The 18,848-nt window shown below is 39.7% G+C and overlaps 1 protein-coding gene across 5 annotated transcripts in view; it reads left to right on the forward strand.

The window, feature by feature from the left end:
* The window catches only part of THRB (thyroid hormone receptor beta), a 373,141-nt gene that overhangs the window by 283,032 nt on the left and 71,261 nt on the right, over positions 1 to 18,848 (forward strand). For all 5 annotated transcript variants that reach the window (XM_017506231.2, XM_017506230.2, XM_017506229.2 and 2 more), the window contains one exon: positions 15,742 to 16,002. In XM_017506231.2, the coding sequence (XP_017361720.1) occupies positions 15,742 to 16,002 (261 nt within the window). The remainder of the gene's footprint in view (positions 1 to 15,741; positions 16,003 to 18,848) is intronic.

Genomic DNA, 18,848 nt, shown 5'->3' on the forward strand with positions numbered 1-18,848 from the left:
TTTTGGAGACAGAGTCTTGCTTTGCCACCTAGGCTGGAGTGCAATAGCGTGATCTCAGCTCACTGCAACCTCCACCTCCTGAGTTCAAGCAATTTTCCTCCGCCTCCCGCGTAGCTGGGATTACAGGTGCCTGCCACCATGCCCAGCTAATTTTTGTATTTTTAGTAGAGACACGGTTTCACCATGTTGACCAGACTGGTCTTGAACTCCTGACCTCTCAGGTGATCTGCCTACTGCAGCCTCCCAGAGTGCTGGGATTACAGGCATGAGCCACCACCCCCAGCCACCATTTAACAACTTTATTTATTCCCTTTTCTATAAATAAAGTTGTTGAACTAGTGTGGTAATAAGCTCCTTTTTAGCCTACAACTGTTCTCTGAATTTTACTACTCAGAGCCCATTAAACTAGGACCAATTGATCTGGTTAATTTGCCTCTGAAACTGGACATGGAATATTGCTGCACGTCATCTTAGCATACGTGTCCCTAGTTGGGGGTCACGAAAACAAAGAGTCTGGAGAACAAGATAAAGGTTTCATGAAGTCACTCCAGTGTGGCTTAGCCAAAGTAGGATCGCTTTGGTTTGGCACCATCATAAGCTGGCAAAAAAGAATACAATCTTCCGTTTCTAAGCCTTCTCATTTTAGAAGACATCTCTGCAGTGCATCCCTACTGCTCATTATTTTGCTCAAGCTGTGTCTGCTTCATTTGCTTAAGCTAAAATCCTAAACAGTGTGCCATCCAAATATAGGTCCATGGCAGTCCAGAGAGAAGACAGTCTGAGGTTTACAGTGACAGGACATTTTGAATACCTAACAAATGGGCTGTATCACATCAAAGTCTACCAGTCAATATTAGCAATGAAGGGAAATGAAAGTAAGGTTTGTTGAGGGAACAGGAAGCTTCTTGTACTGTTTCTTCCCTTGCTGCAAAGCAATTGTGATCAATACCAGGTGCAAATCATTGCTTATAAGAAAAAAGCCTTCATGATTATATTTCACAAGCACCACATCACAGGCGTACTTATGTATATTACGACTTTTAAAAGTAATCAGTGCTTTATAAATCCCACCATCTTTTTCTTTTTTGAGAAGGAGTCTTGCTCTGTCACCCAGGCTGGAGTACAGTGGTACAATCTCAGCTCACTGCAACCTCTGCTTCCCAAATTCAAGCGATTCTCTTGCCTCAGCCTCCCAAGAAGCTGAGACTACAGATGCCCACACCTAGCTAATTTGTGTATTTTTAGTAGAGACAGGTTTTCACTATTTTGGCCAGGCTGGTCTTGAACTTCTGACCTCAGGTATTCTGCCCATCTCAGCCTCCCAAAGTGCTGACATTACAGGCATGAGTCACAATGCTCGGCCCCCTCATCATTTATATGTACCAAAAACAACTGTCCACATTACTATGGAACCCTCCCTAAAAATTCCATTGACTGAAGTTGACTTTTGATTCAATTAGTAACCACTTAAAATAGGTTTCTGCCAGCATTATACCTGTCAGTCATTCATGCCTTAGTTACTGTCAACCAGACTATCCCACCTGGAATCAGTCATGCTGACTGGTAGGAAGGAGATAACAGGTGTACATTAGGAACTCCAGTGCCAGGTAGCTTAGGGTCAGAGGAAGAACACTTTAAATCAGAAACATGGGAAACTCACTCACCTCACAGTGTCTCAGTCTCAGTACTGTTGACATTGCGGGACAGATAATTCTTTGCTGTAGGGGCTGTCCTGTGCAGCCTAAGATGTTGGGCAAACATCCCTGGCCTGTACCCACTACATGCCAGTAGCAAACACACCCTTAAGTTGTGACCACCAAACAATGCCTCCAGATATTGCCACTGTCTCCACAGAAGCAAAAAAAAACAACAACAACCTGGGTGAGATCCACCAGCCAGATATCTCCCCAGCCAGGGATCCAATTACAGCTAGTGATCGACTTACGACCACGATTGGGACCGGCAGACCAGTCGTAACACGATTTGGTCGTAAGTTGAGTAGGCTATATGTACAGTTGAAATGGTGCACACAGAGATGGTAGTGCTGCCAGAAGCTGGTCCGCACTGTCATACGCCCAGCTGGGCAACGTTTGCGCTGCCAGACGCGGAGCAGTCGTGGCTAGCGATTGTGGTCGTAAAGTCGAATGGTCGTAAGTTGCATAGGTGGTAAGTCAATCAATACCTGTATTTGGATCCACCAAATAATTCTCATATGAAGAGAATGTGCAGGAATGGCATTTTTCTTCCAGAGCAGCTTCCTCATTTTGCCAGTTTCTTCCCACCCTCCCGATCTTTTCATCTTTCTAGGCAAATGTATCCCGAGAATTGAGGCAGTTGTAGATAGGGCCTCCCAGGAAGCAAATTGCCAATTCTCCTTGGTATAGCAAGCATGGACCATTTTGCAGTACCTCCTACTGAACTTGCCACATTGTCCTAAGTAAATATAACAATGAAAATATACAAGAGAAACATGCCACGTTTAGGTTGGAGAGCATTTTGGCATCACCATTTTGTTAATTCTGTTCTCTCTGCAGAAGCTGTCATCTGTAGACATGTACCAGACCCAACAGGATAATTGCTAGTGCAATATGTTTTCTTATTTTGGTTACTATTTGGTCAGAAAATATCTCAGGCCAAATTTTCATAACTAGAAATGTTTGTATCCTAAGCTGTGATTTTTTTTCCAAAAATTATGCCTTTCAGGTTCCCAAGCATCAATGTTCAGACACTATTGCTCCATGGGCAAAATGAGACAAGCCTATTCATTTAGACATAATGTCTTTAATATCCTTCTTTTTTTATTTTGAGACAGGGTCCCACTGTATCACCCAGGCTGGAATGCAGTGACTCACTGCAACCTCCACCTCCCAGGCTCAAGCAATCCTCCCACCTTAGCCTCCTAGGTAGCTGGGACCACCTAAATGTGTGCCACCACACCCAGCTAATTTTTTGTATTTTGGTAGTGACAGGGTTTGCCACGTTGCCCAGGCTGGTCTTGGACTCCTGAGCTTAAGCAATCTACCCACCTCAGCCTCCCAAAGTGCTGGGATTACAGGCATGAGTCATTGTGCCCGGTTGGGCTTCTTAAGAAAAATGCCCTTTCCTCCATTCTTTTTCCAGGAGAGATTTTGCCTCTTGAAGTGCTTTTTTGCTAAGGAAATAGATGAACCTCTCTCAAAGCAATAGTCATGCTGAAATAGCCCATAGTAATTACAGGAGTTCCCCTTTGCCATCAGGTCAGTCAACCCATCTTGAGGAAGATTCCAAGCCCAGAACTGCTCCTTAAACTAACTTCATGACTATGACAAATGCCTTACCTCTCTGGGCTGCAATTGCCTCACCTGTAGAAGACCGCAAAGGTATTCTGAAAGTAACTACCTAACTCTGTGTAACATCTTTAGCTCTCTCAACCAAGGTTTTCCTGTCTGTAAAATGGGGCTAATCACAGCATCTCCTTTACAATGTTGTTGTAGTGAGTAAATGAAACCGTATGCACCATGCTTGGCACATCATAGGCCCTCTACAAGCATTGGGTTCAATATCATACACTCAAAATTATCCTTTCGTCAGTTCTAAATGATTTGGAAGCCTTTTAACCTTCTAGATGGGCAGCTAAGAAACGAAATGATTCTTCATGACCTTGGTTGCTTTCTTGGTTTGTTTTTGCCTTCTTTTTGAGTTTGGCCATTTGGACACAGAGCCTATCATAAACACTAACCTTTTTTAAAATCATCAGCAGCAACCAGTATAGGAAACAGAATTCTTCCTTGCACAGTTGTCTCTTGTTTGGTTAATTTACTAGCTGGATAAAAAGGAGTCTTAACTAGACAAATAGCTCTTAGTGTTTGAGGTATAGGGGGCAAATATCAGAATCTGAAACAGCATTGAGATTGAGCAATAAATTTTTGTTGTATACCAAAAACATATGTTTTCAATTAAAAGATTACGGGACAAAGAATCACAAGACCCATCCCAGCTCTTCCCCCATCTCAGTCACTTTGAACAAGAACGTGACCTCTCTGAGCCATATTTCAGCCCTTGGAATCTAGTTTTTGTGGGTTTTTTGGTTTTTTGTTTTGTTTTGTTAGGCCTGAGATGATCATCTAAGCCATTCAGTGTTGACTTCCCATAAAGGGTGTTGCATGCTCAGCTAATGCTACTTGGGCCTGGATCCTGATTTTGTCATTTATTCGCTGTATGAACTTGGGCAAGTTGTTTAACCTCTCTGTGCTCCAGCTTCCTCATATAAAACATGAGAATAACATTCCAGCTCATAGAGTATCATGAAAGTTAAATGAAAAATGATCAAAATGAGTGTCTACCATATAGTAAGCATACATGAAATGTTAGCTATTGCTTTTATTATTTTGTTGGCTGTCTTTAAAGAGAAAAACCGACCAAAAAACACGAAAGTATAATCTGAAATCTTGGTGTTTGGATTTTTCCATTTTATGAACCAACTTTACCAAACTGGCCACTTAGAAAATAAAGACATCAAATGCACTGTCTTTTACTTTCTGCATGTATAATTACCCTAACCTGCAATTCATCAACCACTACTTTCCCCTCTGATTTCTGAATAGGAAAATTATGACCCTTATCACTCTACGGTATATATTAAATCCCACCAACATTTCACTTAGGTAACCACATGTTTAACAAATTCTATCTACTTTATATGGAGACTGTGCCCCTAGAACAGAATGTCTCAAACATTAATGTGCATGTGAGTCACATGGGGATCTTGTTAAAATGCAGATTGTGATTCACCAGTTCTGGGGGCAGAAATCCCACATTTCCAACAAGCTCCCAGGAGATGCTGATGCTGCAGGTCCTTGAACTGCACTTTGAGTAACAGGGCCTTAGATATTCAAAAGCCATTTGAGCATGGAGGAGGCCGGAGGCACAGCTGGACCAAGTAGGTGTCAAGCAGGTTGGAGAGGAGCAGACCTGCAGGAACTCACTGCCAGACCCCCTCTCCAGCCCCAGCCTCGCCAACTCTGTTTTAAGAAATTGAAATGTTTAAGGGGAAAAATAACAGGAAGGTATGGAAAAGACAGTCAAAATCCTACCTACTTCTCTTCGTTTTCCTAAACTGTAAAAAAGAATAATAATAACTCATAGAATAGATTACATGAAGCAATTTGACCCGTCTTCTGTTCTAAGTTATCTTCCACAAGACAGGCAGGTAGAAGACAATTTAATTCTCCCCTCTATTTACACTGTTGCGACTGTATCAGTGAGGAACAAGTGCTAAACTAGACCCTCCTAGGGGCGCATTAGTCTGCGGGTACTTATGTCATACCAGTAAGGCCCACTTCATAAAATATGTTTTTTGTGTACTTAAAAGTATTCTGAGGACCTGAAAAGCACCTACTCTCAAGGAGTTCTTACCAGTGTAAAAACCTCACCTGGTATCATAACCAAGAACAAAAACGCTGGGCACACTGTGGCAGTGCTTCTATTCCTGAACCAAAGAAATAACCAAACTTTTCCAGATTGAAATATCTCCTCCCTAAATGAGTATCTGCTGTGATCTTGATCCTAGTTATTTATTTTTTACACATAAAAATTGAAAATTAGTCCCACCTGGGTACCAAAAAAAAAGTTGGAAATGGTAGTGAGATTCTCTGAAAACCCAGAGGAGGACCTATGTGTTACTCTGCTAACACGAGCATATATTTGTGTGGATTTTGTTAACCCCTGAGTGTAATCTGTTGAAAGAATATGTGTGTTTTGCTGCCAAGTACTGAGGCTTTTACAGGGTGATGTATGACATTGGTCTGATTACCCAAGTCATATTTTGTCTTTCATTTGAGAAATTATAAATCTCAAGGTTTGTTTTTCGTCCACAAATCATACCCTAGTCCTAGTTTCCAAAGTTAGAAAAGATTCGCACGCGTTTTCTACCTTGAAAGGGGTATTTCATGTTTGGGAACATAAAATGGGGGGAGTCTCATAAGGAAACCTTAGGTTTTTTGAAAAATGTGGGTTCAGACTGGCGTCAAGAATAAACATTATGCTCTGAACTTTTGCACAGGAGAAATCTAATCCTGGCAGTAAACATCTGTTCCCTTTTATGTGCATTTGTGGCTCATTAATATGAATGTTTCTGCAACCACTGTAGCTTTTCTAATATCCTAAATGGAATCTCTGTGGCCTTTAGAGTAATTACCTCAAAGTTTGAGTCATCCAACCTAAGGACTCTCTGATTAAATCCGGTATGAATTACGGAAAATTAAATGACCATTCCTGGGGGAGGATTCCATTGTGTCCTCCGGAAAGTATTTTCCCAGTGCACAGGGCCTCTGGTCAGTGTGCAGCCGTCAGCTTGTTCCTATGTGGTTAAATAATTGTAAGATGTTGCCTATGAACCTGGTCACCGCCATGTTTTCATGCAACCAAATGGAATTTACACCACGGTCTTTGAACACATGTTGTTTTGTTGTTTTGCTGTTTTGCTTTTTAGTTTTGTTTCAGGTTACACTTTAGATTAATAAGCATCCCCTGTAAATATTATACATGCAAACTTTAAAATTGTTTTAATGGTTTTCACTTATTAAAAGATTATCAGTTATTGTAGTTTCTAGTTTCAGAGTAATTATTTGAGGTTTCTGCAGCCATGATGATTGTTTTTCATTAGGGCAGTGATTGCCTAATGGAATATACAGGAAAACCAGAGAAGTGGGAGCAGCCAGATAAGGAAAAGATTTGTTTATCTCCTAGCAGCTCCCAAATCTCACCCACTTAATTGAGAATCCCTGCCAATGGAATAAGAGAAACCCTCTGTGATAACAAATTTAAATTCCCCTGCACACCGGGACAGCAACAAGAGAGAAAATTGATAGATAGGTGCTCAGTAAAAGAAAAAAACCATATAGCAATGAAAGGCAGCCTACTTGAACAACGAAGCTAATTTTGCAAGACTTTGCCTAAAATAAGATATTCTGAAGGCATATTCTGAAGGTCCAGTTACATAAACTGGACCGACATTGAACATGGGCCTCAGCAGACCTTATTGATAAAGTCTCAGGAGTGAAGCAGCAGAGTTCTTCTTGAGATGACTGCACCCTGATTAGGGACATCAAAACATGCTATCTGAGTTAGATAAAATAATGTATGAAAAGTACTTTCAGATGCTATCTGGCATGTAGTAGGTGCTCAATTGATAGTAATTTTAATTTATGGAGCCTAATCTATGTACCCTGGCTTAAATAAATGCTCAATAAATTTGAGCTATCATTAACATTATTATTATGATGCACTTCAGCTACCTTGTATACAATAATGAATATGGTACGCTCCCTTTCTCATCCTATCCCCAGTTCCCTTAGGAGCCAGTAGCCAGGAAGACACCCCCTCCGCAGCTATGACCCATGCCTCCCTGCGTATAACAATGACCGGAGTATTTCACTCCATCTTGCAGACTTAAATTGTGGAGAATACCAAAGCAGGATCTGTTCACAATTTCAAGAGTTATCTCAGTCTTCATTTTGGGAACACTAACATACACCAACAAGGGCTCAGAAATGATCATGATTGCATGTGCTTAGAATAAATAAGAAATGTATTTTAAAGGAAAAGGAACTCACCACAGACCGGAATAGTAAGGGAAAGCTGTGTGGATAGGACTGAAACTGAGCTGGGAGAGTCCAGAATGTTTGTGTAAATTAGGAGAAAGAGGAAGCATGAGAATAGATCCTACAGCCTCCTTCCCGCCAATTGAGAGTTGTGGATTTGGTCTCTGTAATTACTGGTAGTAAAAAAGGAAAGGGACACTTTGAACACTTACAGTGTTCCTGCACAAGGCTAGACCTTGTTCATGTATTGGCTCATGTATTCGTCACATCAACACTGTGAGGACTTATACCCTATAACCCTTCCATAGCAATTCTTGAAAGTAATAATAGCAAATTCCCTTTAGAAACAGCCAGCACTGTTTCGGAGACGTCTCTCCTCCCTTGTCCAAACAGTCCAAATTTACAAGTCTCATGGCATCAGAGTTTCCCTGCAGAGACCTACATACGTGGAAGCAAGCAGGCACTGCAGCTTCCAGCTACTGTTAAAAGGTTCCCAGGCCAGGCGGAGCCACCTGGGTGGATTCAAAGGCACTGGGAAACACAAGCCAGGAGCCTACCCTGTGGTGACCAGCCCACCCCATCCCAGATGTTAGTAGACTAATGGAGTAAATCAATGTTTCAGAGGTCTTAGAAAGATGGCCTTGAGATACCAGCTCTGGCATCCAATACAGATAGCAAAGTAAAAACACAGTTGGTTTATACAGCCTGAGGACGAGGAAGAATAGAGCCATCTAGCTGCTCTTTCTGCCTTCCCTGTTGGCACAGCCTGTCTAAGGCTATGCTACAGTATCGGTTGATGGCTGAGCTGCCTTTTGTTGCAGGACTTTGATGCTAACCAGTTATGGCTAACTCTGCCTTGCATAGAGCATATTATTGCTCAGTAAATAGAAATTCCTAAATAAATAGAAAGCTGTATGTGTTCTGTTCAGTTTCAGGGATATTTTGATCTGTTTATTGTATTCAATTATTTCCAGATAATACTATTGAGATCCTATCATGTTATAGCATTATACTTAGAGCTGTGGAGATTAAGAGATGGATACGTTGATTAGAGTCCAATAAGTGGGGAAAGGTGCGTGCACTATTGACATGGTACAAGGAGGACATGGTAAGTTCTTGCCTTACAGAAGAGACAAAGACAAATATTATGGATAATTCAGGAGAGAGATTCAATGAAGTAGAGCAATTTGTCCCAAACCACAGCTAATATAGGGTATAGCCAGAATTTGAACCTTGGCAAGCAGAGCCCATATTCTTACCCGCTATCTTTTCCTGCCTCTGAAAAGCAAAATGGGTTTCATTTTCACCAGCAGTTCTGGGAGAACAATCCTATTGGTAGTGCATATTGAACTGCTTGTAATGATAAATCCTCCTAACAGACCAGTGGCTTTTGGATAAGAAAATGGACATGAATTATGTGCCTAGGAAATAGGTTTCTCTTTGCAAAGTTATGACAAGACAATAAATATTACTTAGAATATTGTGCTAGCCACTGTAAGTGTTAAGAAAATTATATATGTGTGTAAATGAATATATCACAAGGTAGACGGTAGCATATGGAGGAGGGAGATACATGGAAAGTGGGATGGAAGTTTTGAGGGTGGAGAGATTGCTTCAAAACGCTTAAATGATGAGCTACGCCTTGAAGGTTGAGTAAGGATCAAATTTGTGTCTCATGTTATTTGAGCTACCAAGCTAATCAAGGCAGATATAATGATGCTCAGGCAAACCTAACAGGAAATGCTCACTTCACCAAAATTTCTCTCCCCTCTGCCTTGCACAGAAACTAGGAATCCAATTTTAGAGATACATTCCTTGGGCCATGACCCAGATGCTTTCCAGGCATCCTCTTTAAAAAACAACTTCTACTGGGGGGTGGTGACTCACCCCAGGTTCTTAGCCATTAATATAGTGGTATGAAGTAATTTATCAAACTCCTTTTTTGCCGGGGATGCTCTTTAGAAATCATATTTAGAGAAGAGGTTAGAGAGTAAGGTAAGGGAAGAGAGGGCATGTGGATGCATAAATGAAGAATTTAATCTTAGTGCATGCTTACAATGTGCAGGACACTGTTCCAATACCTTTTTACGTATTAACCTGTATGGTCATCAGAACAATAGTATATTCCTATTTTACAGAAAACCCACATCTCTAATGTTTCAGAAGCAACTGTTTTTTGTTGTTTTGTTTTGTTTTGTTTTGTTGCCTCTCTAATGACCATTTCTCATGAGGACACCAAGAAATTTAAGGAATGAGCCATTCTTTCCAATAGCTTCTGGACTAGGTCAAAGTTTACAGTCCTTGGTAACTAGAAGCAACTCTAACTGAAGTATAGAAGGTCAGGTTTTAGAGTCAGAAGACCTGGATTTGAGTCCAGGTCCATCATGTATATCCATGTCACTTTCTAAAATCAGTTTCCACACATGCAAAACAGGGATGATAGTTTTATCCACATTCCCCGCCCCCATACAAATTTGCCAAGCACCTGGTATTCATAAGGCTCTTTTGCAAGTGCTGGAGACACAGTAATGACCACAACAGTGCTCATCCCTATTTTTGGTCGTGCTGACATTTCCAGTGAGGACAGACAAAAGGTTCCCATTGGTGATGAGCATGATGAAGAACATAAAATAAGATGATAAAGAGAAAATGGCTGGGGAGCTGGTCAGGAAAGGTCCTCTCAAACCTCAATGACAGGGAGCTGGTGATATAAGGATTCGGGTAGGGGCACTCCAGGTGTAGGAAAGAGCTTATGCAAGATGCTGCAGTGGGAATGGACTTCCTATGTTAGAAGCAGCCCCTGTGGCTGGAGGATAGAGAGAAGGGGCAGAGCCATGGGTGAGGAGCTCAGCCAGAGGGAGACTCAGCGGGGCCTTGAGGCCACTGTAAGGTCTGAAGACTTTATTCCAATATTGACAGGAAGTCATCGGATGATTTTAAGCAGCAGAGAAGTACGCTCTTATTTATACTTTTAAATGCTCCCTCTGGCTGCTCTATGGAAAATGGATTGCAAGTGGCTGAGAGCAAAACCAAGGAGACTTGTTATGAATAAAATGAGTGATGGGAAAATTAAATGAGGTAATAAGTAAAATTTGTAAAGAATTTTCAAAGTACAAATAAAACAATAGCGATTAATAGATCAATTGATACTCATCAAACTAAGGCCAATAAGAACATATCAATTAATAGCCCAAAAGGCAAGGAAGAGGAGGTGAAGTGCTTCTCTTAATTTTAGGTTCCTTGTCAATCAAGCAGTATATATTCCCTGGATGTTTGTGAAGATAACGTGTCTAGTTTAGTTCCTGGCTCACAGTAAGTGCTCAGCCAAACATTACTCTCCTGTCCTGCATGATTCTAAAGAAAAATCAGTTGAGGTGTACATAGTCTGAGAATTCAGCAAGGCTAAACCTATGGGTTGAAGTAAAAAATTAGAATGGAAATTAGAGGCTTCATACCTAATAGTCTGATGCTACACAGTGATAATTCTACATACTCCCTGGGTTTACAAAGCACATTTTATACACACACCCCCGATGCAAAATATGGTTTGCAGTCAGTCTCAGTACCTAATATTAATGGCCTTTTAATGCAAGCTAAATTCTTTACAAAGAGTGCCATGAAATCCCAGCCTACGCACCTTACCCTTTCTGACCACTTTGTCATAATCCTATTTCCTTTGCTTTAGCTCTTTTCTAAGGTATCAGCTCACTCTTGTGTCCTGAAATACTTGAATATTTTAATATAATTCTCCCTTTTTGATGGACAGATTTATTTTCTATCATCTTTAATCAAATTTCCAGAGATAGGATGTAAGTAGTTATGTTAATGAGATTTATGTTTGGTTCTTTTGCAAAAGAACCCTTTGGATCAGTGCTGTGTCAATCAAAGTCATCAGAATGATGGTCATCGAATGCAATCCTAATCACTCAAGTCTAAACTCCCTTGAGACACACAAGCCAATGCAGTTCACATGTCCCTATCTAATAATTCTTTTGTGCTACTTATTTTTAATTCATCATAACTAATTAAATTGGTTAATTGTGTTCATGTCTAGAATGTAAAGTATTGAAAGCCGGATGTTAGCTGGGATTTATTAAAGAGTAAACAGTTCATGCTTTATATGAATAAAAAGATATGATCATTTCTAGAATGCTCTTTTTAAAAAAAAAAATACTTCTACTACTGTGTGCATTGTATCCCAGATAATGCTCGGAATAACAGGCTTTTATTTTTATTTTTTATTTGTTTCAATAGATTTCAATAGGTTTTTGGGGAACAGGTGGTGTTTCGTTTCATGAATAAGTTCTTTAGTGGTGATTTCTGAGATTTTGGTACATCCATCACCTGAGCAGTGTACACTGTACCCAATGTGTAGTCTTTTTTTTTCCTCGCCACCTCGACCCTTTCTCGAGTCCCCAAAGTCCAAAGTATCATTCTTATTCCTTTGCATCCTCATAGCTTAGCTTCCACATATGAGTGAGAACATATGATGCTTAGTTTTCCATTCCTGAGTTGCTTCACTTAAGAGTAATAATCTCCACTTCCATCCAGGTTGCTGCAAATGCCATTATTTCATTCTTTTTTATGTCTGAGGAGTATTGCATGGTATATATATACACCACATTTTCTTTATCCATGAGTTGATTTATGGGCATTTGGGCTGGTTCCATCTTTTTTGCAATTGCAAATTGTGCTGTTATAAACATGTATGTGCAAGTATCTTTTTCATATAACAACTTATTTTCCTCTAGGTAGATACCTAGTAGTGAGATTGCTGGATCAAATGGTAGATCTAGTTTTAGTTCTTTAAGGAATCTCCACACCATTTTCTATAGTGACAACAGGCTTTTTGAGTAAATACTTACTTACCTCCATACCTGGAATCTACAAGATAAATCTAATTAACATCTGACTGTTAAGGCTTCACTCAGTAGACCTCAAAACAATGGATGAATTCTTGAATGATGATGAAAATTTACTCTGAGGTTATGTAAAACCTTAGAGTCTGAGGAGACTACACGCTTATCCAAAATCTGTCAATAATTTATTTTCTTACCTTAAATTTATCTTAACCCTGTGGATCTCAAACTCTTTTGGGTATCAGAATCACCTGGAGAACTTGATAGATTTATGCATGCCCGCACCCTATCCAACTTCAAAGAGCCTCAGTGTTGCTTAATAGTGCCTCAGGTGATTCTGATACACACCAAAGTTTGAGAATCACTGACTTGACCTTTTGAGATGTTAATCTCCCTAAAAAGAAATATCCCATTTGTGTGAGTTTTAAAGGAACAGCAGGATATGGGCATTAGACATAGGAAATTACTGAAAACCATTGTTGCCAACCATAGGTATGTGGAGGTAACTTATAGTTCTCATCAACAACAGTATATCCAGTAGGTAGCATTTATGGAGCCTGGTGTCATGGGTGTCTAATCCCTCCTTGGGAATGGAATAGGAATTGCATGTTGCCCCCCCTGTTCTTGCAAGGATAAGAATCAAGAATCCTCCTTAAATAAATTTCTGTTGAGTTTTCCCATGACCCAACCGGGACTTCCCAGTCTCCAGGTTTCCCAGCAGTGCCCAACCAATAAACCTGCCAATTAAGCAGCTGAATATCATTATTTCGAATGTAATTACAGACAGTAATTATGAGCTTGTAAATGCCTCCCATGAATGAAGCCCTTTTCCCAAACCAATTCAGCTGCTTTTCTTTGGAAAATGGAAAGTAATCCTATCCCTTGCCTCACCCCAAGTGCAGCCTCCCCTGCTTAGAAGAAACCCCCTTCTTGCTGGCCCAAGGAATATGCCGAGCAAGCTTTAATAGGCTACACATTAAGGGGAATGTCCTCTTAGAGTGGAGCCCCTTTCAGGGTCTCTCATCCAAGCCCTGTTTCCCTAAGGAGTAATGACTACCCAGTTTGACTGTATTTCTTCATTTCTGTGGGGTCAAGGGAATTAATACCAAATTTTAGGAATTTCTGCAGAAAAATCAAATCTTAAAGGCTTTTCAAAACAGTGTAAGAACTTTAACATTATTTAAATTAAGCTTTGTGAGATGCAATTTGCTGAGGATTTAGTCTCTCTAAAAATAACACAGATGCCATAAAAAACATGCATGGTGAGAAGACTTTTCATGTCAGTAGAAATAAAATCAATCTCATTCGGCCCAGAATTAACCCTTGTACTCAGTAACTTTATAGATAGCTCATGAAAACCTCAAGCCCTTATGGATAATGGTACTTAAATGAGTTATATATGGATATGTTTAGCTCAAAATGCAATACAATCTTTCAAGATCTCAATCTGTTGTTGCCTTTTAATGGATAGTGAGAATAAGTGCCAGTAATTGAACCAGTAGCTAGCACAGTTGAAAGTGGTAAAAGTCCAGATCTTTCTGGTTTACCATGCAATAAATAATGCCATGTAACCTTTGAAAAGGAAGAATATGTTTATTTAATGTACCTAATACAATGCTTAGCACAGCCCTTTGCGTAGAGTGAATTTTCAGAGCTCTCCTCTGAATAAGATCGAACGTTACACCCAAAAGCTAGTACAGTACACAGTTTTTAAAAGGAGACTTTCTGCTTACTGGCCAAATTAAGCTATTTCAAGTCACAGCATTTCCATTTACTATGACAAAGGAATCGTGTCGATTATTACTTTGTTACTATTGTTCATGGTTTTCTCCTGGAGTAGAAATACAGTGTGTATGGGCATTGGAATTTTCTCATAGTAATATGAAAACCCAGAAGGGTAAATGCAACTTTCAAAAGTGACTGAGAGCAATTTACACTTTTAGAAAAACCCTCCTAACCAACATTAGCTAAAGACATCTGGTAGCTTTCGAGAGGGTGCTTATGAAAACCTAAAGCAGTAACCCTCATGTTAAATATTTTAAAATTCATTGAAAAGTCAGCTTAAAATTCACTGTGCTATGCACAGGTCAGGATGGACTTGTATCTGAGGACCAGGGATATGGGTATCCATGGTCTTCCTGGTAATTTCGTGTTAAAAAATATTCAGATATAAATTATAGTCTTTTAATCACCATATGTGATCACTTTAAAAAGACTGTATAAACTCTGAAAAGGAGGACTCACATATTTATTATATTTTTTCTAATTTTGACAAACAGTAGCTTAAGAATTTCTGAAAATATGGATGACCAGATGGGTTATGTGTTTTTAATGTGTACAACATGCATACAAATATGTATACATATTAGCTTGCTCATTTGTGCTCTCTATATCCATGTACAGTAAAGATATTTAAGGAAGTAAAATTTGCCACCAGGGCAGGTTAGTGTCAGAAATTTTTCACCATATTATTACATTTTTTCCCATTTTCTGTAGGCCAGACCCTCAAGTCCCTATAAATTGAATTAAATATATATATATTTATGTATAATATACATAAATAATTAACCAGCTGTACTCCAACCAAAGAGATTTTAAGTTCATCATTCTATCATTTGGGCTCTTAATTTGTCCCACAGCTAAAGCGCTATCTGCTTTCCTTCATCTGTTATTGCCAAGTTGGGACTATATTGAAGCCCTTTATAAAACTTCTATTTGTAAGATCCCGTTTTTGTTTTTGTTTTTCTTTTTCTTTTTGTAGGCCATCAGGGGCAGAAGGTGGTAAAAACAGAGTTGCCACTGTCGGTGTGGCCACGTGAGCACGTCCCACTTAAGTAACAGGGTGTCCCTCAGGTCAGCTTGTGATAAAACCCAAGTCAAACAAGGCTGAATCCTGGGTGTTTTATGTCCTAAGGATCTGAAAAGTGTTCACGGCCAGCCCTGACCCTCAAGACCTCAAATGGTCATCTAAGCAGTAACATAAATTGGTGTGTAAACTTGCTCCTGGGCCATTGCTGTGGAAGTGGGGCTGGCGAAAGTACAGCCTGGCCATTGCAGGAACTGATGTCTTTCTAGGCATTTAAAATAAGGGGGAATGTGTTGATTACTCCATCAGGCAATCCAACTGTAGTGGCTAAATGCCCAAGGCTGACAAATTTTGCATCTTATCACTGCCGTCAAGTGGCATGTGAATATTGTCAGCCCAAAAGAATTGAGAAACAACTTGCCTTCCAAAACTCTGCATCTCAGCAAAATCTTGACAATGCCAACAGCTCATCATCTCGTGTTTTTCAACCCTTTAGAAAATGGCCTTACAGCCTGGGACAAACCGAAGCACTGTCCAGACCGAGAACACGACTGGAAGCTAGTAGGAATGTCTGAAGCCTGCCTACATAGGAAGAGCCATTCAGAGAGGCGTAGCACGTTGAAAAATGAACAGTCATCGCCACATCTCATCCAGGCCACTTGGACTAGCTCGATATTCCATCTGGACCATGATGATGTGAACGACCAGAGTGTCTCGAGTGCCCAGACCTTCCAAACAGAGGAGAAGAAATGTAAAGGTAACCAGATTTTTATTAGCCCATTATCACGTATTTCAACAAGGAAAAAAAATATCCTTCTGTAGTTGTGTACTCCGTGGTCTACATTTCTCTTCCAACGTATGGTGTCCACGTGTTTTCTCCAACTGTTCTTTTACTAGGCGTCATCATCTTCAAATCTTCTTTTAAACGTAAATAAATAAGGGGAATCCAAAGAAAGGCAGTTCATTTCAGTTTCACGTTGTGCTGGGACACTTGGGGTGAAGACATTTTTACTTCTCTAATTAATGGAGGGGTTGTTCCTTTTGGCTCTAATCCTATTCTTGGGTCTGAGTAGAAACAGGCATCGCTGTATTTTCATGACGTCTTGCTTTAAAGTGTGTCTGTGCATGTGTACATTTCTTTTCCCAATTGTGCCAGTAGCTAATGGGATCTCAGTGCCTACCTCTAACCTAGACAATTCATGCTCCAACGAGAGGTTTTAAGTTGTTGTCTTCTACTCATTAAATCCTTGTGTCATCATCCTGAAAGGAGAGATTATGGTGTTAGGAGGTTGTCACCTCATAAGGCAAAAAAAAACATTAAACTGGCCTAAGTTCCTGATTGCATTAGATTTAACTGTTCTTTACCTCAGGTCGCCTCCACCCTGACAGATGTCTTTCTGCTGATCGCTTTATTGTCTTAGGGCTCCCCAAAATCTTTGCATCTTAAATCAATTTGTGTCTTTCAATGTCCAAGAGATCAATCTCTATCTTTAAATGTCTAAGTTCATGTAATTTCCCATTCTTTTTCAGTTTAGTCGGTTTTTTTTTTTTAAGTTGGGGGGGTGTCTATTTAGTTTTTCTTTAAGGATCGTGACTCATAGTAAAGTTTTAAATTGTGTTTTGAAAAATCTCGCAATCCTATACCAATATATAATAATGAAAGTTTGCAAAGACTCCCATGTATAAGCCATGAAGGACTTTTACAGCTTTTCTACTTTGAACATATACACGTGATTATATTTATCCTTCTTGCAAAAGAACTGGTCTTTTAGGTCTTCTGACAATACTTTGAAAGCTCCTGAAAACTACCAGTTTACCTCGGAAACTGAGTGTTTCAGTTGGAAATAGAGTTATTCAGAAGTAATAGTAAAATAGCATTATGAGCTCTGATTTGAGTGCAGTCAAAACTATACATGTCCCTTTGGAAACGTTTGTATTTGGACTCTCTCTCATTTGAGAAATTGAGATGGCTATTTAGAAAAAAGCAAACTAAAGTTTTTCAAAGGAGTCAGGATGTAGGACATGTGTGTGTGTGCATGTGTACACGTGTGTGTGTGTGTTAAATACATTTGCTTGTAATACAATTGAGATTTCGTCTTAGCATAAGTGACCAGATTATATCTCCAAATTTTATGGGCTGGTATTAAAGCCATGTCGGTTTACAGTGAATGCCAACAGGAAACTCTAGCATCCTTGTGATCTAAGAATGTCATAAACCCAATTTGATTCTCTCACAATTGATACCCATATTCATTCATATATTCGTTCATGGAGTCCATCTATGTCTCTATCATTTATAATAAATCTTGGCCTTACATATCTAGAGTTCCTAACACTACACATTTCAGTTTGTTGGCCATCTTAAAAGCAAGAGGAAACAGTCTCTATTTGGATACACAATGCTTAGTAGAGTGGTTAAGACCACAAATATTTGAGACTGACCTATTTGAGCTAGAATCCTAGCCCTTCTCCTTTCTGTCCTTGAGCAAACTTATATGATTGTTAGTACAATTAAGTAAGATGATGTATTGAAGCATTTAGCAAAGTACCTGGCTTATAGGTCTCTCTGAATAGCAGCTATCGTTATTGTTATGATCATTATTATTAGCTATGCATCATTAAATCATATACATACCTTGAACTGTGCTGTGAGCCTGGTAAGGAATGAAGCAAGAGGAGGATTTCAGATGGATGTGGGGTGGGACATGAGATTTCAGGAGATTACAGTTGATAATTCATTCTGCATTCATTCAGCTCTTTCACTGAAAGTCAGAGATATAATAGGAAAATATAATTAAATTATTAAAGTTCTTCCCCAAGAGTCTAATATTAACAGGAAAACAACTAAAATGACTGTCCTGTGTTTTCCAGAGTAACCACCAGGGTCCACCTTGACATAGACATGAGGCAATGCCTTGGTTCATCATGAAAATGCCACCAGGAAACCTATGTCATCGTGGCCCAAGAAACTTATAAACTAAATATCATTCATTCAAAATGGGCACGTGTATTGAGTCAGGCAGCAGTGAGTCCAGGACAGCAATAAAATTAAGCAGCCCTTCCTTATAGAGTTGGTTCTTCTCCATCTGCTCTGTTTGTCAGCTCTATATTGTTACTATGAAGAGAGTTCTATTTTGATGTTTGTTCATGTTGGGCATTTATTTCCTAGCTGGCTGTCTATCCCTCAAGCATGCTTGACATCTCAGTCCTGGGCTAGTAATCTATGCATTCGCTCATCAGTGCTTACTGAGTATCTACTGTATAGAGGATATTGTCCTGGATGTCCAAGCATAAGAAAATGGCAGCAGGGCCAAAAGGACATCCAACTAGCCCTATCCCAAGGACCCCAAGTAGAAACAATAAGAAGAAAATAGTCCTGAGGATACAAAAGTTAATTCTGCACGACAGGATCCAAAGAACAAATTGGCTGCTTGAAGTTGTGCAGTGAGCCCGTCTGCCAGATCAATCATCTAGCAGGCTAGACCAGTGCACCTCTAAGTGTGGTCTGGGGACTGGGACCATTCTGCAAAGTGGTTATTACCATTTCTACTGATGCAAATACAGAAACTGAGAGTAAGCTTTAGAAACTTTTTTTTTTTTTTT

The sequence above is a fragment of the Cebus imitator genome, unplaced genomic scaffold, assembly GCF_001604975.1.
Source record: "Cebus imitator isolate Cc_AM_T3 unplaced genomic scaffold, Cebus_imitator-1.0 Scaffold351, whole genome shotgun sequence".
Lineage (NCBI taxonomy): Eukaryota > Metazoa > Chordata > Mammalia > Primates > Cebidae > Cebus > Cebus imitator.